General features: G+C 39.8%; 1 protein-coding gene across 5 annotated transcripts in view; it reads right to left on the minus strand.

Annotated features, from left to right (window-relative positions):
* Positions 1 to 567: 567 nt before the first annotated feature.
* The window catches only part of LOC111564876 (voltage-dependent calcium channel subunit alpha-2/delta-1), a 66,779-nt gene continuing 42,836 nt past the window's right edge, over positions 568 to 24,510 (minus strand). The window contains exons 19-40 of one of the 5 annotated variants that reach the window (XM_055009306.1): positions 23,940 to 23,999; positions 19,004 to 19,060; positions 18,638 to 18,709; positions 17,971 to 18,032; positions 17,536 to 17,612; positions 14,905 to 14,965; positions 14,717 to 14,808; positions 13,557 to 13,638; positions 12,899 to 12,961; positions 12,226 to 12,329; positions 11,621 to 11,710; positions 11,456 to 11,523; positions 11,309 to 11,347; positions 11,026 to 11,097; positions 7,717 to 7,869; positions 7,527 to 7,579; positions 7,067 to 7,122; positions 6,787 to 6,913; positions 5,966 to 6,078; positions 5,084 to 5,166; positions 4,653 to 4,732; positions 568 to 2,722 (exon numbers count right to left, since the gene is read on the minus strand). In XM_055009306.1, the coding sequence (XP_054865281.1) occupies positions 2,686 to 2,722; positions 4,653 to 4,732; positions 5,084 to 5,166; positions 5,966 to 6,078; positions 6,787 to 6,913; positions 7,067 to 7,122; positions 7,527 to 7,579; positions 7,717 to 7,869; positions 11,026 to 11,097; positions 11,309 to 11,347; positions 11,456 to 11,523; positions 11,621 to 11,710; positions 12,226 to 12,329; positions 12,899 to 12,961; positions 13,557 to 13,638; positions 14,717 to 14,808; positions 14,905 to 14,965; positions 17,536 to 17,612; positions 17,971 to 18,032; positions 18,638 to 18,709; positions 19,004 to 19,060; positions 23,940 to 23,999 (1,701 nt within the window). In that variant the 3' untranslated portion in view covers positions 568 to 2,685. Of the gene's footprint in view, positions 2,723 to 4,652; positions 4,733 to 5,083; positions 5,167 to 5,965; positions 6,079 to 6,786; positions 6,917 to 7,066; positions 7,123 to 7,526; positions 7,580 to 7,716; positions 7,870 to 11,025; positions 11,098 to 11,308; positions 11,348 to 11,455; positions 11,524 to 11,620; positions 11,711 to 12,225; positions 12,330 to 12,898; positions 12,962 to 13,556; positions 13,639 to 14,716; positions 14,809 to 14,904; positions 14,966 to 17,535; positions 17,613 to 17,970; positions 18,033 to 18,637; positions 18,710 to 19,003; positions 19,076 to 23,939; positions 24,000 to 24,510 lie in introns of all 5 variants that reach the window. The other 4 variants (XM_035945703.2, XM_023264724.3, XM_055009307.1 and 1 more) reach the window with 4 other exon arrangements.

The following is a 24,510-nucleotide window of genomic DNA, read 5'->3' on the forward strand; positions in this document are numbered from 1 at the left end:
GCTTTAGTGATCCAAATCCTCAGCAAAACTTGAAATTTCAGTGGGGTGGGTTGCTATCCTGGAGGTTGTTGTTTCCTGCAGTGAAGGGGAGGAGAACATCGTGTGAAATGCGCGGGCAGCTGCAGATTTGTACCTGCAGTCTACATCTGAAGAGTCCAGTTAGCAGTGATGTAGACACAGTGTTGGGTGTGATTACACAGGCAACACTTTTGACCACACCCAACCATAAATCCCACCCATCACTAATTGTGTGTGGGCCAGACATACAACAGTTCACAGGGTTGTGGAACTGATTTCAGCCTGGTGATAAGTTACACTTTCTTTAAGTGATTTGATAATATTAGGCACTGAAACAACAATCAGAATGTGCAGGCCTATTTAGCAGAGCAACAGTCACCAACACCTTTAATTCACACACCAATACAGGCTGACTGAAGCACAGATGCAGATGGGTTTCCATTTTCAGCAGCTGTCTCTTTCAGCAGGAAGGATGACATGTTTGGTCCACTCCCAGTGGAGCCAAAGCAACTGGCCAGATGTGAGTAAAAAAAGGAGAATTGCAGGTCATAACAATACAACACTTTTATTGTGAATATATCATATTTGCACAATAATCAACACCATATTATAAACAAATTTTCTTTTCTTTCTTTTTCTCTTTTATACAGTAAATAGTATTAGTGTACAAATGTATACAAAATTTATTCAGGCTAGTGAAGTTCCACAAAAGAGTATTTCATGTACGGTATTAAAGCACAATCAGATATCGGAGGGACACGCACATGCCTGCACATAGACACGGGACCCCCGGGATAAAACACAAGTCAACACGCGACTTTGATAGACAGCATAACCTGATCACTCAACACCAGCATGTCACCACGAAGGCAAGGTGGAGAGAACTACAAAACAAGGGGGGGAAACGGATGAACTTAACCCATGTGTGATCTTTATGACTCATGAAAAAGTAAGGCAATGCAAAATCATCATTGGTAGTAGTGTGTTCTCAAAAGTTCTCTCCAGCAGGCCCTGATGCTGATCGTAGGCATAGACAGTGTTCAAACACAGAACAAGCTCATCCCATGACATTGCAGCATTTCGACACTGAGCCTTCAGCGTCTGCTTCACAGCACTTATAGAGCAACACAAAGAGGAAACAAGCATAAAGAAGAGAACAGCGAGGAAAAGAAGAAAAAAAAACCCCAAAGAAACAGTCATATTGATATGCTGATCTCATTCACAAGTCATCTTGGCTCCTGAGTCTGGTGATCCAGAGAAGGGAACAGAAACAGGATTAATAAAGAGAGGTGTTGGAACACAAGCTCAAGTCTGGTTGAAGTTTACTTTTGACCAGGCAAGAAACTAATATTAATCTCCCACGATCAAAGCCACTGGTTGTTTCTACTGTTGCCTGGGCCACATAAATTAGAATAACTGCAGCACATTGGGCCCATTTCATAACATATTACTGCAAGGGCTACCCTCTCTTTTCTACTGCAGCGAGTGTTCGCCAAGAAGCATACATGGTCAGAATACAACACTGATGTGTTGCTTCAGTCAGATACCAGACCGTCTGAGCTACTATGTAGGCACTGGGAATTTGATGCATCAAACTGAAGACAACCAAACCAAGACAACCACAAACATATTTGAAATTGTAATATCTTAATAGTTTTTTCACGTTGGGTGCACATTGACCTCATTCTCAGGGAGAAATCTAAGGTAGCGATCTATCTAACACCGTAAGTTGAATACTGATGTACACCCACATCTGAGGAATTTCGTCAAATAAACTAGCCTGCAGATTCTCTGTAGTAGCTTTGCGTGTATCTGTGGTCCTTGGTACTTTGTGGAGCTTTGGTGTCAAAGTGTTGGTATTGTCTTTAGCTCTGTACCGAGCACATGCTTCTACAATACAACACCTAGCTAGTCACAAAATGCTAGTTGATTTTGGAGTACAAAAACTGAAATAGATAGGTAAGTACATTTAAAAACACTCAAAACCGAAGGGATATTCTTCATAGTTGCACTGGTTGCCGAAAGAAACAATCATTACAGCATAATGATTCATACGCAATAAATAGAATAAGCAACAAACAATACTGACAACTACACAAATCAATGCTGTCAGTGAACATACAGTCTTTGAATGATATTTAGTTGGCATAGTGGGATAACTCTTCATCCTCCGCAAAATAAATCACAGAAACAAATGAGGCAGAATTAAAGGGTTTGGTTAGCTCTTACTCTTGCACCATAGGAGAGTATTAAGGAGTATATCATGGAAATGAGTGCAGCTGAGCACAGTAAATGTGTCTCTATTTTTGAAAACGATGAGGAGGAAATGAATGAGCACCCTTTGGCATTGGAAAAATGGAAATGCTGATACTGGTTCAGAAAAAAACGTCTCCTTGCAAATATTCTGCATACATCCTGTATGGCGTAACTGGAGTGTCTTCTGGCCTCCTGTGAAATGAGATGATGATCAGTGTATGAGTGTGAGTGTGTGTGTGTGTGTGTGTGTGTGTGTGTGTGTGTGTGTGTGTGTGTGTGTGTGTGTGTGTGTGTGTGTGTGTGTGTGTGTGTGTGTGTGTGTGTGTGTGTGTAGGGGTCATGAGTGTCGTAAAGATGTGATGAGCCACAGCAGCAGCAGTTGGAGGCCAAGCATTGGCCAAAGACTCGGGCTTAGAAAAGTCCCTCCTCCGCAGTCAGAATCATCTTCCTGTTGGACAAATCAGCTGTCAGTAAATTAGACACAGTCTTCAGTGACATTCAATAGTTCTTCTACAAGTACTACCATCAATAATGAGCACATCATGACAGCACTGTGTCTTTATCCTATTAATCTCTCTTATTACAATATTTGACTCTGCTGTCTTGTTTCCAGTCTCTCATTAAAGGCCTATGTGGACATTTAAGTAAACACTTTCAGTCACTTTCTTGCTCAGTGTTATATGAGAACTTTGGTATTATTCATATGTGTGACCTCTAGTAACCCTTGAATACAAAGCTGAAGTTAGATGATGGCCAGCTTTGCAAAAACACTGTAAAGAAGGAGAAGCTGTAATATGTAAAACTGGCAATTTCTGCTTTTATAAAGAATATGTGCTTCCTGGTTGGGTCCAGAGCCAGACTACTTTTTTCTCTGTGTCATGTCTTTGTGCTGAGCTATTTGGCTGCTTGTGTTATCTTCATGTCTACTGAGCAGCGAGAGTGGGATCAATTTTCTGATCTATCTCCAAGCAGGAAAGCAAACAAGCAAATTCCCCGAACAGAACAATTCATCTAAATGTTCGGCTGCAATTTGAAATGTATTTCAGACCCCATTCTGCTTTATTATTTTGCATTTGTGTGTATGCGCACGCACCTGCCTGCTGCACTGTGTGGCTAGTTTTTGTTTTTTTCTTCTTTAATTTGATGGGAGTATTCAGGATATCCGTGCATGCGGGGAAAGAGGTGGGAGCTTTCTTTATTCAAAGGGAAGGAAAGCCATGTGAAGCTTCCTCTGTTTACTCCAGTGACAGAATGGACTGGCCTGGACACAGACTGTCTTCCTACGAGGAGCCGAGCCAAAAGTAATGGGACACTTGGAAAGAGGAAAAGGGACACAGTCTACTTTTACTCTGTTCATCTCCTTCCTCTGCCATTCCTCCCCTCCCCTTTGCTTCCCAGCATGGCCTCTCTGTAATATAAACATGCAGGCACATGAATTGGTGGCCTGTTATGTGTACGATCAACGCCTTTGCAACACAATGAAAGGCAGAGTTCACAAAGATATGGGAAATGTGCTTTCCAAATATTTAGACATCTTATAAATTGTTCAAAGTTGGGTGGTGATGCAATGATCTCAGACATAATTTATCCACCTTTCTCCTTTGTTTAACTGCTTGAGCTCAAATAATACAACACATGAACTTCCATTGTATCATTTCAAGGGAATCTCAATGATCTGCATTTGCTATTGCTTGACAATTTTGCATTGAAATACCTGAAAAGATTTCCAAATGTGGTTATCGTAGCATTTCACATCGCCTGACAGAGTGATGGCAGATGTTTTTGCACATAGTTTCGAGTTGCTATTATTGACAGTGGTGTTATTATATCGATTGGCTTTAACACTTTTAACTGCTGAGGATAAATCTGCTCTCTCTGCTGGAGTAAACAAACAAAAAGAAGAAAAAATACACAATAAAATGATGCCAGAATGCCAAAGAAAGGTGCAGCAGGCACACAACAAAGAAACAAAGCCCTACTATTTATCACAGTGGGCTATTTACTATTTTCTGGTGGTGTGTATGACAAAATGAACATGCTAAATCTAACAGAATAATCTAGATATTAATAAACAGTATAATAATGAGTAGATTTACATAAATATCTGTGTGTTTGTTAGAAAATCATTCAAGTGGATCAACCTGAGCTTGAATGGTTGTAAAACAGGTTAACAGGCTAATGACCAAAGTGTTACCCAGCAATTATAGTTTATGACATATTAACATAAATTACAGGATAATAAATCAGCTGTGAGATTGTCGTCCTGTTATACAGCCTGGTGTACATCGTCCCTGCTATGGACGTTTAGGAACTACAGAAGCTCAGAGTGGTTAATATGTCAGTAATGAAGCATTGTGAAGCTGCGTGATGACACTGACCCTGAAGTCAGAACCACAAACAACACAAAAGGTGTAGGACTCAGCGTAGACTCTCTGCTGATTGGGCACAAGGGCTCATCCTAGCACAGAAGAGCAGCAGCCATTGGGATGCAGAAATAGAAATAAAAAGAAGAATGAAAAAAAAAGATGAGTGATAGGATGGCACAAAGCAAGAACGACTAAAACAAACGAATGAGCGCTCAAAGTTCATGAAAATAAAAGGAGTTATAAAAAAGATGAATGAAGAGAAACTTAATGCATAAATGAAGCATAAAATAGACTAGAAGAGCAGGCAGACAGCAGTGCTTTCAGTCTAGTCAGAGAGGAGAATGCTGATAATAACCAGACAGAAATTGATGGAGCACAACTGTTTAGTCTCACTAATACATCTGTAATCTCTGCACAAAGACACGCGTGTAATTATGTCTTACATTTTCATTGTTGTCAAAACACACGTCCGGCCCTTTGCGGTATCTAGGATTCTGAGCCAGCTCGCATGGATTTGGACCTTCAGCTGGACAGACACTCAGGAAAACATAATTTACTGTCAGCAGTGCACATTTAGCACATTTTAACAACAACAAATGAATCACGCTGTGATTCTTACATTTGACTTTCTCCAAAATGTATGGGTAGACAGTTGCTAATTTACTTTACCATCGTAAACATAATGATCAGCTGGATTTGGGAGCTCGTGATTCAATGCATTTTTCAATCTTGTCCCTGATAACATGCATTCTTTTGAACAAATCTGAACGTACCTTTACAATTAACCTCTTAGTGTATGTTTGTAATTATCTACTGTCTTGCAGGCAGCAGTGAGTGTGTTTATTGTATGTGTCCCAGTGTTTCTGTGCACTGAGTGGCATCATTATTAGCAACTGGGGCCCCTGTTGCAACCCCGTGGTGACTTCTGATGACGACACCTTTACTGTTACATCAGCGGGAAGCTACATTTAAGACACATCTGTCAAACATCTCCTGAACTCATAAGCACATACATTGTATATGAGCATGAGAACACCTCTGGCCTTAACCTTAATTCAACCTGATGGCAGCCTGCAGCCCAGATGAAATTAAACAACGGAGCCTAATCTAGGATGTAACGTGAGACAGGCTTTCATATGCCGTGCATCTGGTTTACTGTTCACCCGTGAACATTCAGGGGGGACCCGCTGCAAACTCCTCAGGTATATGTCCTTGTATTGACAGTTTAAAGCCCCTCTGTCATGCGGGTGATGGATGGAGGATTGGAGAGCGAAAAAGGAAGTGTAACTCTATGTTCCTTTTTTACGAGTCCAGTGAAAGGATACAGGGCTGCTCAGCCTGCCGTAGAGGCCTGGGGTCACACGACAAACATGTTGCCTTGGCATCGGTGATCAGAAACACTAGGTTGGTGTTGGGCAGCTTCTCGGCACGATACATCCTGGAAAACATACACGGAAACACACACATAAACAGAAATACAGTCCGTATGCATACAGGCTAAATATCATGCAGCTCTAATTTACATGCATTAAGAAATTCCCCACAGTTTTCATTTACATACATAGTATAAAGTATCTACCAAATACACATATAGGTATGTGTGCACATGGATACACATTCATGCCATTTCCCTCCTCTTGGGCTTTTTATGGTAGTCATTAAAGTTTCTGTGTCTACAGTTATTAACTTTGGGGAGTAAAGCATCAGACACGTGGGACTCATAACACCCAGTAATTACAGCCATATTTAACCCCCTCCGACAGCCTGAATTGACACAAACAGAGGTTAGAGCAAAGTAAATGTGCCAATGCTCTGCGAATGTGTGTATTCGTGAGTTTGAAGTATAGCCAACGAGAGAAGGAAGAAAAACAGATAAAAGAGCTTTTGTGCTTCCCTCTGCAATTCCGGTCACTGACAGATCAAGGTAATGTGTGCCTGATCAGAACTCATCAGAAAACAGCTGCCTGAAATCAGGCTGCAAAACAGAAAGACTCCAGGAAACTAGAGCTATTCTGGAATAATCCCCACAGACCACTAAAGAGAAGGATGTACAGTCAGAAAAAAAATACAATAAAAGGTGGAAAATCTTTAATAATACCACCCATTTACACATGCAGTAGAATCATATGAACACACACGCTCATACCTGGAACAGTTTCCACAGTCCAGGACACCTGAGTAGGAGCTTTCATCATTGTCAAAGAAGTACTGGGTTTGTTCTGTGATACAGCTTTCCTTAAACATTGCATCTGGTATGTCTTCCTCTGCTGAATCCGCTGGAAATAAGAAACAGATTTTTTACAGGCTAGTTACAGAAAACGATTAGTGAGAAAGTGAAACTCTAGAGATGGATAGCTGTTAAGTGCTGTTAACTCTTGGCTAAATAAGCATAACATCTATACAAGGTCATGGCTTATGTTGCTCACCTGCTTCTAGAAGGTTGGGGAACATGAGACTGAAGAAGAGCTGCTGGAGTATCGACCTAGACATGAGGAATGAAAAAACTAACAAAATGAGTCACACGTATGAGTCAGCGAATCTTCAAGCATCTTAAAGTGATTTACGAGCAGCCAATAGCTGTTTACTAAAAGCAACACATCTGTCTAATGTTACAGTCACTGCTGATGTAAATGTCATGGGAAGTTCTCTGCCATTCTGTTCTAAAAGCTGGTTATATTTCAGTTGGGCAAGCCATACACAAAGTGATGCAATGAAATGTTGTGTAACTGCCCTTGTGCTCCACTGACCCGGCCAGCTTCATCCCTCGACAACATGCAAGTCCTCTCCCATACAAACACCTACCCTAAAGTACAAATGCGCTCCCACTCTGAAATACACACACAAAGAAACTAACAAAAGCAGCACACAACCTGCAGCACAACTCACCAGGCAGCACTGGAGGCCCACCAGCCAATACTGAGCACGTCCGCAATGGTAGGCTGAAGAAAATAAAGGCAATCATTTAGCCCAACATAACGCCAGTGAAGCTTCATTCAGTTAGGGTATTTTTTTTCATTTAGCCATTTATTGTAACTACTATGATTCACAGCTGGTGTGTGTGAGAGAGTTATCTAACCACGTAGACTGAGCGAGGTCCTGCCGCTGCCTTGCTGTCTTTCTCCGGGTCGCACACAGACTGGTAGTCATAGGTCTTGTTGAAGGAGTACAGAGAGGTGTTGACAAGGTTGATCATCAACACTGGATCCACCTCGCCAAAGAACTGACCTATCTAGACGAGTGTATACACACACACACACACACACACACACACACACACACACACGAGCACACAAAAAAGTCAGTAAAAACAGTGTAAATCTCTGCTTGTAAAAACAAAGCATGCAGCTGTGTCCCATTTTCTCTGACAGGCCTTTATAGTTTTTCTACTCGGATTTAAGTCAAAATTTGCATCCATGTGTGCAGCCAATCACAATGAGCCCACAACTATTATGTTCATTTTGCTTTTATTTATTTATTTGTCCGCATTTAGTGTTTGTTGTGGGCAAAAAACATGAGCATCAGCCGAAAGCAAAGAAAAAAACACAACAAACAACAACATCTAACAGACAATGGGACTTAAACAAAACCAAAATACAAAATCAAACATATAGAATTTCTTATTGACGCTGACAGAACACATACATGGCCAGATCTACAGTTTTGGTATCTATACCTCTTAGTGTGGCAGTTAGATCAAACCATATGTTTCACTGAATTGCTTATATCTCATAAAACGTCATACATAAACTAAACACTTAGATGTAATGCATTTGCAAAATCTTTGGCTATAATCATGTTATTTGCTTCATAATTTCAGGTTCAATGAAATCCTAAATCCAACCAGCACTGGATTCCTACTTTCGAAACATAAATGCATTGTTCTGTGCAGAAGTTTTACGCACTAAAATTAAAGAGAGGTTATTTTCAGATTCTCTGAGGTGTACTTGCACACTGTTTTTCAAGGCACTTGGCAGGCAGGTTGTTCCCAGAATTTTGGAGAACTTGCCACGGTTCTTCTGTGAATTTACGCTATCTCAATGTCTTCCCTCTCTTCATGTAATCCCAGACTGACTCTGCGATGCTGAGATCAGGGCTCTGTGGGGGGAATATACCATCTGTTGCAGGACTCCTTGTTTTTCTTGTGACTAAAGCTAGTTCTTTACGACTCCGTCTGCATGTTTGGAGCCGTTAATGCTGCAGAATGAATTTGGGAGTGATGAGATGCCTCCCTGCAGTTTTTCTTTGCACGGCATAGTATTTCTAATTACAATAATCACACGAGTTGTATGGACTGACTGAATTATCTTTTTTTAAACAATAAATGAGTACTCCCAAATCACTCAAATTCATACCTTTTACCCTTCCAAAGAAGCATAAAATCTTCAAGTTTATTAGTTTTAATGAGGGACAGACCGGTTATCAGCCTGGCTGATTATTGTGGCCGATATTTGCTATTTTTGCAGTTATCTATATTGTTGTTTTTATTGGTCGATTATCGATAAATTAAAGACACTACTTCAGGTCTGATGCAGCCACCTCTCTCTGTCTGTCATCGCTCTGTGGTCTCAGAAATGTTTCTCAAGCAGAGACTACAAAAACTGAACAAGAAACACAAGCCGTTGTCACAAACCAGGAAATTAGCTTCTCTCACGGTGGGTAAGGCTACGCTAATGGCTAGCAGCTAAATTAGAAGGCAGCCACAGATTACTCTGAAACAGAGTCTGGAAAACAATAATAATACTTTATGATATCGACTGGGCTGCATGGTGATTGGTGGTTAGCATTGTCGCCTCACATCTATAAGATCCCTATTTTGCATCCCTGCCTGGAACTGGGATCTTTCTGCATGGAGTTTGCTTGTTCTCCCTTTGCATGCATCTTGCATCTCACCAGGTTCTCAGGCTTCCTCTCACAGTCCAAAAACATGCTGAGGTTAATTGGTGATTCTAAATTGTCCGTAAGTGTCTGTTTTGTCTGTCGCTATGTGTAAACCTGCAATAGACTGTCCCCTGCCTTCGCCCTGAGTCAGCTGGGATAAACTCCAGCCCCCCACGACCCTACAGAGGATTAAGCAGTCTATAGATAGTGGATGGATGGATATGGACCTCAGTGGGCAATAAAAGTGACAGAACAGTAAAATATTAAGAAAACAGAATAGAACAGCAGATGGAACGGCAGGAGACAAACTGATAAATCTCAGTTGATCCCACATAAACAGAGAAGAGCATCCTAATTTAATAACTCCTATTTCTATTTTACATAGTCACCTTTATTAATGAACAAGCCTAGTTATTAATGAGAGGTCCTCTGCTGTCACATGCTTTTAAAACATTACATTAATAGTATACTGGTTCTAAATATCGGTTAACAGTGGAACACCCATTTCAGCTGATCCCTAGGTTTAACTTGTTAGATTCATGTTCATCACAGAAATTATATAAATAGCAAGAAAGTCTTATACGTCATGCTTTTCTCTGGGGTTTAAAGGCAACCCTGCCACTTTTGTGTCCTAAACCGTGCCACTGCCATGCTCCATTTTTCCCTGTTATAGGTGCTGATATTTGGTTGCTGTCATTGTTACTACAGATTTTGTGCTGCAGCAGCTTGACTTTTTCTCCACAAATCAAAACACGAGTTCAAAAACGAACCCAGGCCTTGTGTATAAGCTATTGCGTGACTGGTTGTTATTTATACGGGCCTCTCTTTTAAGAATAAATTGACTAAACATGCTAAGGTATATATAAATGTTTGATAGGTGTGGCTTAATCCTGATAAATGTCTCTGGCTATGATCATAGAGCAACTGTTGCAAAACATACTTCTTGCTCTTTGACAGAAATAAGTCAGCAAAAATGTCCGGCGTCCCTACGGACACCAACCAATCAAAGAAAGTAGATGCATGTCTTGACTGACATGAAATGTTTCCATATCCACTGCATATCCTACCACTAACAGATAGCGGCCGATAGTAGCCTGAAAGAGTGGTGGAGAATTCTTACATACACAGGGGACTCACTTCAGTACAGTTTCCATGACTGACTAAAAACCGTCAAAGCTTTCTCTTTGATCCTCCTCCAGTGGCTAGTGCTTTACCTCACCACAGGCATGGGTGTAATGCTGTCCTAGAGGAGTATAGCTCAGAGCAAGCAGGTCATTCTCATAACTTAACTGAGTCATAAGTCCTTTATTTGACCTCTGTATGAGATTGATGAATTAGAAAGAAAGAAATAAGAAATATGGCTGCTGGCAAAGTCTTTGATTTCTCCTTTTTTTCTGATTATGTGGCCACAGATGTCTTATTGAGTGTCGATTTTCCGCTTACTTCCCAAATGAGTCACACATACTCGGTGACACTTGCGTAAAGATAATTGCTGATGATAACTCACCAGGGTAATATATTCGTCTTGATTGGACATGAGAAGAAATCCTCCATCATCCAGTATCACGCAGTCTACATGCTACAGGATAAAAAAAGACAAACAATTTTAAAATGTTGCAAAAAAAGAGAGAAAAAAACCCCAACTATATTTTAATAAAAAGCAGGCTTCAAATGATAATTACATGGAATGCAAAAGATAAAACAGGACTCTGAAGTCAGGTTGGAGGTGAGAGAAAAACTTATAAATAAACTGCTGTAAAATGTGCTTTTTTCATTCTGCACTGCTGTACCTTGTCATTTCTCAGACAGCCACAAATCTCATCCTTGCACTAAAAAGAGAAAAAGAGAACCAGAAAGAAATTAGCTTTCTACACCTATAGACAAAGTTTGAAGAGATGCTGTATAAACTACAAATCCATTTTATTAAAACCACTTACATTCAGTTTTAGTGTAGCGTTCATGAAACTGTTCATCCAGAATGAGACATTGAGTTTCACTCCTACCACTACAGAACAAACCACGAAAACAGACAGAGGTTTGGTTTTTTTTTCATTTGTGTTGCAATAACAACAGTGCAATAATCTGGTATTAGCAAGACTGACCTGCTGGTTTGAGCGTGACTTCATCGATGACGAGGTCAACCGCTTTGCTCACCAGAATACCTGACTCAGACACAGACTCCCTGCTCTCTGCTGCAATTCACAATGGATACACATGGAAAAAGGCAGTTATTATGGTCATTTACCTGAAATGTTGTTTAAAATAGCGGGAAACCTTTCTGTGCATTACAAGTTCAATGGGAATAATAGCTATTCTTTTTGGAAAATTCCATACATTTTTAGCAGCTGTAATTTATGACAGTGGAGTCTGTGAAGCCAGAACATGTGTTAATCCAGTCAAGTGTACTGTAGCTGTAAGCATGGCTGCATTACACTGACATTTGCCTGTCCTGATGTCTGCTAGAGCGATCAGTGGAGATGACAGGAAGTATACAGGGCAGGAGGGGGGGAGGACGGGGATGAGCACTGAAAGACGCAGCAGGAAGGGTAAAGAGAGTGATATCAGAGGCCTGAGAGTCTGATCTCTGCCAGTAGGGTTGGGATGGCGTCCAAAGGCAGAGAACAGAATAGGCTCGGTGCCAGACCACACTGAAGATCCTCACGCACAGCTGAGTGCATGCCTATTCAAACCTTTCAGAAGAACCTACCGTTGAAAGATGGAGCTGTGAAAATATAAATTTCATTGTCCAGGGTCCTCTTGTAGAAGCTGGACTCATACGTCTCAGGATTCTCTGTCCACTCTTCCCCGGCGCTGAAAACAACAATGTATAATGGCCATTATCAGGAGAAAAAACACAGTCTAAAACATTCTGATTTTAACCTACAGCCAAATGTAAGTCATAAAAATAGGAGTCACACAAATGATGCAGCTGATACATGAGAAGAGCATCATCCAGTAAAACCAGTGACTTTCATGTTTTATCGTGACAAGGAATAAGCATCCATGTCTGGTTAGAATGCTAGATTTCTGACTGAGTGGAACATCCATACGTAGTTCAGGCAATTGTAGCAGTGAGGAAATTGAGGAAATTCAGCTGCATTTGGCAGCAGGATTTGTAGGTTTGACCCATGTCCTGTACTGGTCTGGCAAGCTCTAACAGTTCAGCTGAAGAAGTCTAATCCTCCATGTTCTGGAAAATAACCCAGTGGAGCAGGTGAGTAAAGCAGCCAAAAGTGCTAAACCTAAGAGTATTACAGTCTGTATCCATTTTCATTTCACACGTTTACACCACCACATATTTCAGAAAAGCTGGCAGCGCTGTTTCTCGGCTGCAGTGCTAACGCTAGCAGAGAAACTGATAAGAAAAAAAGGAAGAGTACCTTCTTGGATAGACTCTTGTGATTCCTCCATCTGTTGCTACAAACCTGGCCACTATCCCATCCCTGAGAACACCAAGAGCAAGAGCCAATCAAACATCAAAGTCAATCACAGTCACGATTGCTAGAAAAAAAGTGTTTGTGAACTTTGAGACCAAGCTGCAGACATGACACAAATTGTTTTATGCCCAGTCACTTGTCCCAGTTTGTCCTAATGTTAAACAGATACTCTTCAACGTGTGTAAATGTGCGTTCAGATTATTTCAGACAAGTGGGCATACCATAAAGGGAAACACACTGATGTAATTATTTTATTTTCCTCTCAAAACAGCACGCCTTGGCAGAGCTCAGTATGGCTGGGTGTGATACACATTTTGCATGTTGCTTTCATCATATTTCACTGGAGAGTAGTGATCAAATCATCCATAATGGAGAAGAAAGGAATAAAACTCTGGCTCAGATAGTCAATAAAATTGTGCATGAAATAAGCATCGGCTATGGTCATTCAGAGCAATAGTGTACACATGCAACACAGAATTCCATATAAGATACATTTGTTTTGCTTTTTTTTAACCAGTGAAGTTAAAGTTTGCTGCAAGGTAAAGAAATTGCACCTTCGCATTGCTTAAAAGAGAAAAGAAGTGACAGGTCTGGCACTCACACTGTCTGCTCGTTCCAAAGTTTAACCAGTTCAGCTGTCAGACCTGCATCCAGGATTAGTCGGCTCACGAGGGATACATTACCTATGCATTAAAGACAGGATGCATTATACATACTGCAGATATTACAACACCACAGCAACAGTGCTTAGTAAGGGAACTGTGGTAATAAAACCAAAGGCAGACGACTGCTTACAAATGTGCATAGGGAAAATGATGAAGATATGCTCTTGTATTGCAAATTACGCTGATCAGTGCACTGAACCTAGCGCTCAGATCTGTTACACTGGATAACTACAAGAATGCCAGTATGTATGAAAGTGAAAAGTCTGACAGAGAGAAGGTGTGTTCTGCCAAATCTTTTCTCTCGATAAATGAAGGGAGGAACTGATCTCATGGCACCTGTCAGGAAATCATCCAGCAGGGAGACCATTATCATTCAAACAGCAGAAAGCACTTTGTGAAAGATCGGCTGTTGCAGCATTAGGAAGGAGAATGACGCCAAGGCACTGAGTTTAAACCTCATTGTTAAAGAAGTCATGCGAGCACATTTCTTTCAAAGCGTCTACGCAGTTTCAACACAGCATCTCCCGAGTGTTCTTTTAAAACATGGCAGAAACTTTTCACAAAGACTCGACACACACTGCACAAACAGCAACAAGAAAAGCATTAATGCCAAAGTATATAAGTTGACCTTGGGTTAAAACGGATCAGGGATATATAGATCCATTAGCTGGATGACGGTGGTAAGCCATACCAGGGGTGAGATGCATTAGATGATGACAAATCAAACCTTGTGAGTCACTGACTGTGTAGCATGACTGCATCAGGCTTCTAGGAAACTCAGCGGATCAGTCTGATGTCACCCTGCTCAGACCAGAGTAATCTAATGACCAAAGTCATGATCTGACCTTGAGCTGCTGGCTATCGTGATATCAGAGGGGATTTGCTGGTTATGTATTTATTGCCACAATGAACAGTGAAACATATGCACGAAAGTCTACTGCACACACTGGAATGCAACACTATGTACTACTTTAGGTGAAACTGTGTGGGTCAGTGGTCTTAATATCCCCATATGAATACAAACAGTGCACGAAACTCACACAATACGTACAAACGTGTCAAGTGAAATAACGCTGGGAAAAAAAGCATGACTCACATGCATCTGGAGTGTTTCTGTCAATGTACTGGTTGAAGTCGAGGAGAAACTGGGTGTTGTTGACTGACAACTTCAGCTCTTTGCAGTACTCCCTGAAAGAAATAATTATAGTAAGTTGGACATAGTGTTCCTTGTCTGTTCCTGTATAGCAAAAGTGGATTGTACAGTAATATAAGGGGGAAACTTACCTGGGAGCGATGTAGGTGTAACCAAAGTCATCAAACCTCTCTGGCTGTATGGTCTCCATAGCTTTAGAAAACACAAAATAACTGGTTTAGCCTAGAAAATGTTACATTGTGAGATGACATCACAAGCAGATGAACATATCAGATTTTAAGAAATGCAGCTAGATGATACAAGGACACAATACTGCACATTCTATAACATACTCTCATATGTATACGCATACACAGACACACAAAGTACTTGACATATATGAGGTGATGGATTACATAGAGGATGTAGATGGAAGTGTAGCGGTGAGGCACGAGAGAGGAACTGACTGAAAATACTTGCCTTCTTGCCCTGTTGTGACCCCAGAGACAGAAAGCAGTGGAGAGGCAAAAGCAGGAAAGACAAAAGGTGATAAAAATGCATTCTTCATCTGAGAAATGATGTCATACCAGGGGAAATGTGCTGAAATTTGTGAATATGTACCGCAGTATGTAATAAAATACTTTGCTGCAGTGAAAGAATATTAGCTCTAATACAGAGACCTTGAGAGAGAGAGAAAAAATGATTGACTGCACTATGTAGAAAAGCAGAACATAAAGTAATGAAAGGGGAAGCAGAGCATGGGCATGCAAGAAAATAACAAGTAAACATACAGCAGTGTTAGAGAAAAATTCCTTCCAGGATTTTGATTGCTCTACCTCTGGATCTCATTTAAAATACTGTCTGGTAATCCTTATCTCATAAATGACATGACAGGCATCAATGGCCATCATTCACTGGTCTCTTAAAATGAAGACATTTTGGACATTGCTTTTAAAATATACTGACTCGTGCGGAGCAGTCTGCAAAAACAATTACTGAGCACGGAGTTTCCTCAGGGTCATGGAAATCTGGTGCTGGATGAAACAATGTCCTTCATATAAAACGTAACAAGCAGATTCATTGTGGTTCTGTCTCTATAGACTGGGCAGGATGTCTCTGCGTCCAATGGCTTTCCACACCATTCTTTCCTTCCCTTCTTTCGTGCTCTCTGCTTATCTGTCACCATCTCCTCAACACCAGGATTAGGTCATTTATTCAACAAATACAACATTCCTCCTATGGATGAGATAAAACATCTTTCCATCCATTACACGCCTTTGCTGGTGACCCTCCTTAATGCACAAGTGGACAAGTGGCTGCGTAAACCACCTACTGCAGCAAAGTGGTGAGATGGATTGAGGTTTCTGGTGGTCTGGCTCCAATGTGAAACTCTATACGGCTGTACAGAGAACTTTAGAGTCCCAAACTCCCCATCGGAGTAGTCTGTGGCAGTAAGGCATGGTGTGTTACTTTCTTTAACAGGCCTGTAAACGTTCTGACAGCCTTTATGGCACAGTGACAGACTCGTTATGGCAGAGAGGGAGTGATACAGAGGCTGAAACACTCAGTCAAAATCTCATCTATTGGAATAACTGCACCATTAGTTGTTTACGCTTTGTGGCGTCACATCAAGGTTATGAAAAATTCACTAAAGCCAGATGGTTGTGTGCTGAATCCGCTGTTTTTTCTACTAATTACATCCTTTGATCAAAGCGACCATCCGCCCACGCTTCTATCAAGTCGGCTTTAGCATTCATGCGGTGATCCATCCATCCCTTTTACGGCAGATATGGTGTGAAATTTAACCATGCAAACATGCTTATGCAACGGAGGGTCATCACATGGCAAGGAGAGGACAGAGGACACAGAACAGTGAGTACTTGCCCCAAGTAGAAGCTGTGAAATTCCGACACAGAAACAGGATGAGAGAGAAAAATTCACCATAAGAATCAAAAAGCAAAGGCTTGCACAAAGACTGACCACTGCACATCGAGTATGTGCTTGTTTGAAAGAGTTTTGTCCTTGTGATTTATAAGTCACTGTTATATTCGCTTCGTTCTGAGCTGTTGGACGAAGTAGCCAGATTGTATCATATGGCAAGACAGCCTTGGGAGCACAAACAAAGCAAAAATAAATAAATAAATACGCTGAAGAAGAAGAATAAAAGGATACAGAGGGAGGGGAGAGGGCTGTCAGGAGGAAGAAAGAGTATGAGGTGAGGACAGATTTGCAGATTAGACACAGAGAGACAGAGAAAAACAGCTTGACAGACAGAGAAAACTATTCAGAGGAAAATATGTTTGTTTTAAGTAGCTCATTAAGTAAGAATTTAGGACATTTATTCAAAGAGTTAACTGCAGCAAACAGAAGAGCAGAGGGGATAATGAGGAGATGAGGGAGGTTTGGTTTTGTCTTAAGTCAGAAGAAGGGCCAGACGGAAGGAGTGAAGGAGGACAGAAGAGCAAAATGCAGACAAGATCAAAAGGCTCAGTGCTTGGGTTGGGTATGGGAGAGAGGAAAGCATGTGGAAGAGTTTGTGTGGGAGTGCAGGGCGACTGACCAGTGGGTTACACTACAAAAGAAAAGCACTGTGGGGATTCGCTGATCTCAGCAGCAAATACAAAGGAGTGGCTTTGGTTCCAGCTAGGAGCGAGTAACACGAAGCAAGTGGAGATCCTCAGGAGTGCAACCCAAAGAAAGTATGCATGGGAGCCGGCTGTGAGGCACCAGCAAAATTAAACCTTATTGATTTGTTTGCAAACTGTTTATCTCCTCATACTCACACATGGCTTGTATCATATCTTCTCCCAGTTTAGCTTGAATGAAGTGTTCGCTGTATTTTGGCAAAACAAGGGCCAGGCTGCAGAAAAGACAAAGACAGGCGCGCTAATTAGATCGAATTTTGTATTTGGAGCTCACTTGAATGCAGAAATAGTTTTGGGAAAACAAATCTGCAGTTCAATACAAATCAAATACAACTCAAAGCATAAAATATTTTCCAAATAATAGAACACATTGTTGTGCATGTTCAGTGAAATGCAAAAGATGATCCGACCAGAGCCCGATGTTAGAAACAAGAGAGTGACCCCTGTTGGTTTAAGCAGCATCCTCCATCAGTAGTCTCAGTAGTTCATGGTATTATTTTGACATAAAGACAGCTTAATTAACCATAAACAAACAGGAAATAGGTGGCTCTTCTGTAATAATACATGTCTCACCTGTAATCTGTTCCATTGACTGGTGCCCATGTGTAGGTCCTAATTCCTCTGTCTATGTACCTCTGCCAAAGAAGATACACACAAAAAAGCAGCATTCAGGAAAATGCTTTGTAATGTTAATGGGATGTGACTGGCTCCTTATTATTTGTTCTTTATTGTTTCAAAAACATTCTGTGAAAAATGGTGTTCTGGAGAGACTATTTTCTCCCAAAACATCGACGTCTGGCATATCGTCAGCAATGCATTTGTACTTTCTGTTTATGTTTTTCTTCACTTTGTGTAAGTAGATAGAAAGTCTGTCCTATCCTCAGTGCAAAATGAACAATAATTCCTGTGAGTAGCTGTGAAAAATATTTTTTCTTTCAAAGAAAGTGGAAAGTTTTCAGATTTCAACAGTTTCTGACAAGTGTGCCTTAATAAGTTTTCACTCTGCCTTAATATGTCAGTGTGGCTGAATCATTTAATCAGAATTTATTTTTAACACAGCAATAGAAATCTCACTATTCCCTTCATACTATTCACTGAATTACACTGAAAATACACTCAAATATCTGCCCCACTTTGTCTGTTTTACATCAACAACAACTCTCACACCATCCAAACAAATTTAAGTTCACCAAAATGCTCTCAACTAAAATGTGAAGCCCCCTCCAGTATTTTCACTTACCTCATCCTGAGTTTTCACCAGAGTGTGAATGGTTTGTTCTCCCGTCTCGCCGTCAATCATCATTTTCCTGATCTGCAGGGAGAGATGAAGAAACAGACGATGTCACTGGACCTGATTCACTGAGTATCAGCTAATGTGAAAACAGTCTGTCTCATAACTTCATGCTAACAAGTTAGGGACACTAGTTAAATCACTCGCAGGGACCGATAGCAGCTTTATGAGGAGACATGAGACATCTGGCACCTGGATACCTGTCTGGATGTATGCATATGCAGCTGTGCATCTGTGTGTGTGTATGTGTGTGTATGTGTGTGTATGTGTGTGTGTTTGATGGGGGGAGGATTTCCATGTATCTGCATACTCTACCTCCACTTTGATGTCATTCTCCAGCTCGGCATCCAGAAAGTCCAGAGTAACAGGCTCCTGGAATTTAGGATTCTGTGGAAAGGATAATAATTCAGTCAGAATGTTGGCGCAATGCAAATAAAACTATACACAAACCAATCTAACGACACATAAAAGGATTGTTGTGAGCAAAACAGAGAAGAAACCTTTATTTTAGCCTCATGCTGAGTTAGACTGGAAGCAGTTCTTCTCATGTAAAAATCCTCTCTCTAAATCCTCTTCATCTAAAGCCTGCTGAGTTGATACAGAAAAATGACACAACATGCAGAGGACCAGTTTTCAGTGGTTTTAATGGATGGTTCTGCCCATCACCACAGATAAGACTATTTCTCTGCATCTTAGTGCTGCTAATGTACAGGTTACAGGTAGTAACAGGAGTGGACTGACACTAATATAAGGCAAGTCAAGCAACAGTATTACATTATACTATCTTACTTTGCATACAGCCTGCTGTAACTTAGTGCCACCTAACAAATCCAAAATAGCCAGCAACATAACCACCAATCACTCATGCACTTGTGGTCATTCTAACCCGGATTGCGCACAAAGATCGCTGCACTAATCTGTGATTGAGAGCTTTGTGAATTGTTTAGCTGAGGCGGTTCTGATTCTTGACAAACTAAAGACTTTCGGGGCATGAATCACCTTTTGCAAAACATATCACAAGCTCTTTCCTTTTCGCCAGCTACAGCCACAGCAGATAAAGGCCAACATGTGTGTTTGTCAGAATGTCTGACTCTCAGAGTTATTCGTGGAAAACTGCTTTGGTGTTTATAGGAGCCGTTGGGGTGATGAGATTCTCTCATCAATCTTAACTTCTCTTGGGACTACAAATTTGAACCATTGTGCCATTCTGAGCACGTAACACTATGTCATTGCCTCTGATTCGGTTCTGCTTTGAAATTATCTGATTCAAGAACGGTACAAAAACTCATTTTTCATCATCAGTATGCTCAGGTGCATCTTCATTTTCAGGGCTGTTATTATTGAAACCCTTAATATCAAAAAAGATTCGACTCTGAACTAAACCTGTAACCCAGCTGCAATACTGTTACGTTAGAATGATGAAATAAATAAATAAATAAATATATACTCTTATGTGTGATTGTGGCTGCTTTTAGGCATTGTAACAGTGTCCTCTATATTTCTCATTTTCTTTCAGGATACTGTTATTCAAAAACAAGTGGTTATTGTAGCTATCAGTTAGTGGCTCTTCACACAGCTGAAAATATCAAGAAAATCCCTGACATTTTTCAGTGAATTGTAAACCAAAAAGTTTGAGATTAACCTGAATTTTGAGCACTAAATATTCAACTGAGAAAAATGTGGGAATATCACAGAGTAATATTGTCCTGGCTAACAACAACAACACCAGGTAGGCATTCGAGTGTTGATAGCATTACTTCACTTATTTGTACCACAAAGCTCTTTTGTTGTCCATTCAGAAGCAATGACAACCATTTTCCTGACATGTGAATCTAATCAAATCCAGGGACGTAAAAAAACAAAGGGTACCATATGGCAGCGTTTTGACAACATATATCTGACACCAGACACGGCTGAAGCAGATTTGATACAAAGTGACACTGAACTCTGTTAATGTCCCCTCTTTAAAACTCTATACGTCTGAGTGGCTTTATGGTGGTATAAAATAGTAGCAGTAATCTAGTGCTTCTCTATAAAACAGCAGTACATGGAATCTGATACCAGTCTGTCCTCCAAAGCGTTTACTCACTCAAAATGTAGGGTAACGTGATGAAAGCAAAGTAGTGCTGAAGTGATGTGTTCAACATAGTTTTGTGAATTTTGGAATATAATAACTCAAGGAAGATGCATTTTGACTTTAAAGGATGTGAGAGAAACAGTCACAGCAAAGCTTAGATTTTAAAATAAAATGTAAATCAGCACATAGACAAGAGAAGCAACAAACAAAATCATCATTTACAGTAAAAGACATGAGTCGAGTTCCTTACATTTGACGGTAAGTGAAATGAAATGAAGCAGGTAGATGACGAAGATGAAGCATCTCAACATGAAAATGAGAAAAGAAAGAATAAAAGATCAAGCAGTAAAACACCGGGCGATACAGAATGAAACATCAAACATGCAGTAAGACAGGAGAAAATGTGAAGAGATAAAATAAAAGGGAGGACATCGACATGGTGTGAATTGCAAAGAGAGAAGAGATCAAATCAGAAATAAGGAGTGAGAAAGGAAGAGTAAAAAGGGCTCGCAAAAAATGAGACAGTACTGTATGTCGACGAGAGAATTCTGGAGGTGATCTGGGGTGTGAGATCAAAATAAAAACACTGCTGCAACAGGGGAGGTGTGTGTGATATAAATAAGAAGGGAAATGTTGAGAGGGTCTGAGCTCACTATCAGTATTCTCATCTTCCATTTGGTGGATTCAGTAGGATTATGAGCCTCATACTATGGAGGCATGATGGGAAAAATAGCTCATATGAATGGCATATTGAAATGAGGTAATTCTGAGAATGCCTGTTATGTCTATATGTCTATATACTAATTTGAGAATAAACCTGAAGTCACATTATCTCATTAGTGACATCAACACAAGCATAATTGTAAAACAGTGTAATGGCAACTTCCATCCTCTTTGCTTTCCCACTGTTTTTTTTTCTTTTTCTTTTTTTACCGCCCATTAAAACTGGCTGCACTTCTAAGACCGAAGTGCAACAAGAGATGTTTACATGGAAAAAGGAGGCAAAACGCTACAGAGAACTACAGAGAACAGCTTTATGGAAATCAACAAAAAACTGTTGACTTGCACCGAACACATTCTCTACAACTCAACAGTTCAGTCTAACCCTTTGTCGTACTTTACCATGTGGATCCCTATTCTTATTCTTTCAGGTTTTTAAAGCTTAATTTTTAAGATAAAAGTGCATTAAACTATCATGAAATGCCTCACACTATTTTCCCTTTTAAACTTTCTAAACCTCAATTTCTGGGTGTTGTTTTTCATTGTTACATCACTATGGGCTCAATTTCCTCTGCAATACAAAGTCCTGCACATCTATAGAAACAGCACAACCATGACTAGAAGTGGGTCAATATATAATTGAGGGACTTTTGAAGTCCATGGGCTATATCTTGCATACATTTTTATTAAAAGTAAAAAAAACAAAACAAAAACAAAAACATTTTTTGTGTTCATTATGATCATGTCTTTACAAATTCCATAATTATTTATTATGGAAACAATCACTTATTGATCAAAAAATGACAGGATATCAGTAAAATATCAACAACCACATTCTAATTAGCTAAACAATCATAAAACGTGCTTACTCAAAAATTTTGACTGTGTTCTTTTTATTAAGTTGAGATAATCTTGACAGATATTTCTTTTGTTGGCAAAATATCAAATTTTATATGGAAAATAACAAATTGTATCTGTGTCCAAGAAATCACTTTCAACTAAGTTCCCCATTACAAAAACACCTCTCCAGGAAGTGTGTTAATTCCAGATCACATGACCTGCTCCACATGATGTCATTTCCTCCTGAAGAAAAGACTGGCCAGACTCCAAGACTTTCAGAGTTATTTAATATAAAGTAGTGTGTGAGTCAAGTGTCAACAGGTTTACTACAATATCTTTATAAATAACTTTCTATTTCAATTTTACTCAATTGTATATATATAATATTTAAGAAGAATCTTTCTGTAAAAATGCCATGTGGTGTTTGGTTATAGGCGGCCAAGTTGACTGTAGATCTGAAAACAGCAAAAATGTCAACAATGTTACAAAAAGTCCCATAATTATATATTGACTCAAGTACAGAGACCTTAAAAAATGTATTTTGTGCAGTGTGTCACAGTCGTACTTCCAGAAAATAACAAAAAGGTTACAATAAATGGAATCTTTATTCTTATTTGTTTCAGAAAACTTGAAAAAAAAAATGAAATCAACATGTACAACATTAAGTGCCCACAGATGATACCAGTATTGGGGGGAAAATGGTTGCTCCACATATGAAGATTTAACTATTTTCAATTTTAGAATCTCCATAAACTAGGTGTTTTTCACCCTACTCTGCAAATCAATTTTACAAAGTAATTTCACCATGCTGAATGTATCTTTATCAACATTTAGGTCCACTGTATACCAATCATGAGCCATGCTGCTTTGATTTTATTGATCTAGTTTGTTTCATTTTCCTCTCAAGCTCTCTTGCCATTTCCTCTCTGCTCTGTGTTCACGCTGCCTGCAGTTTAACTGAAAAGTCAAAAAGAATTGTTGCTATGTAACTGTTGGTGGTCACAGATCAGTCAGTCATCGCTTTTCAGTTGCACCAAGGAGCACAGATGCTTTTGTTTTTTAAAGAATCTGACGTAAATGGTTTATTTCTGACATGTTTTTAAATGAGACATGTAGAATAAAGCAATTTCAATGACACATCACAATTTTAAACTAAAATTTGATTAATTTTCAAGATTTCAACATTAGGTTACACAATGCATTCATGGACTACCGAAATGTAGAAAATGGAATTATTCTCTCTGTTTTTACAGTTTCTGGCTCTGATTAAGGGTGTCAGACAGTCAGACAAATCACCATAATGAGCCGCTTGCTTTTTCTTAGTATCAACCCTGTCACAAAATATAGCAACACAAATACATAATACAAAACATACTCACACAATAATAAAACTCTCCATAACAAGAGCATTCATCACAAGCAGAGGAAATCACTGCAGTTTGGGACAATTGGGGATACAAGAGGTTGCATAGCCCCTGCAACAAGTGATAGTTACTGATGGTGACTGCTACTACATCTATGGAAACTTATATCTATCAGACTGCAATACAGAGACTCTACACGTCTACCTTAGCATCTACTTCTGCATTCTAGAGCATATCTACTTAATCTCACCTCGTGAAAAGTGACAGCATACTTATTATTGAGCCTGAGCTTCCTGTTACGAATCCTTTTCTAGGGAAATTATGAAAAGATGCACAGTGAGGAATTTTGGCGTTTCAAAAAAGTTTGTGGGGGAAGCAGGGGTTTCATGGTCCGCTGAAGGAACACACATGGTTTTAAGTGCGTACATTGTGTCACTCCCAGCTGCAGCCCAGTCATTATGAGAAGTGTTTCTACATTAACACACCCACACACAACTTTGACCCATGTTACTTGTTACAGTCTGAGTCAAAATACTGGAAGGGAACAAAAAACAAGAGAAATATTCCATTCAAACAAGCACAAAGAAAAGAATAATATGCAGCTTTGCATTTTCTTTTGCCACGTTTGCCTTATTTTTCCCAGAGCAGTTTTTCACCACTGTCTGTAAAAGTAACTTCTCTGTTCATGTTACTTGCAGGTTCCTATTTTTCAGTTATATACGAATAACTGAATTATTGTGCATTGACAGAATGTGAATTAACACATCAACAAAGCCTGTTAAACTGGGAATTAAGATAACTGGATCTATTAGAGGGTGTCC

Source organism: Amphiprion ocellaris, chromosome 3, assembly GCF_022539595.1.
Source record: "Amphiprion ocellaris isolate individual 3 ecotype Okinawa chromosome 3, ASM2253959v1, whole genome shotgun sequence".
Lineage (NCBI taxonomy): Eukaryota > Metazoa > Chordata > Actinopteri > Pomacentridae > Amphiprion > Amphiprion ocellaris.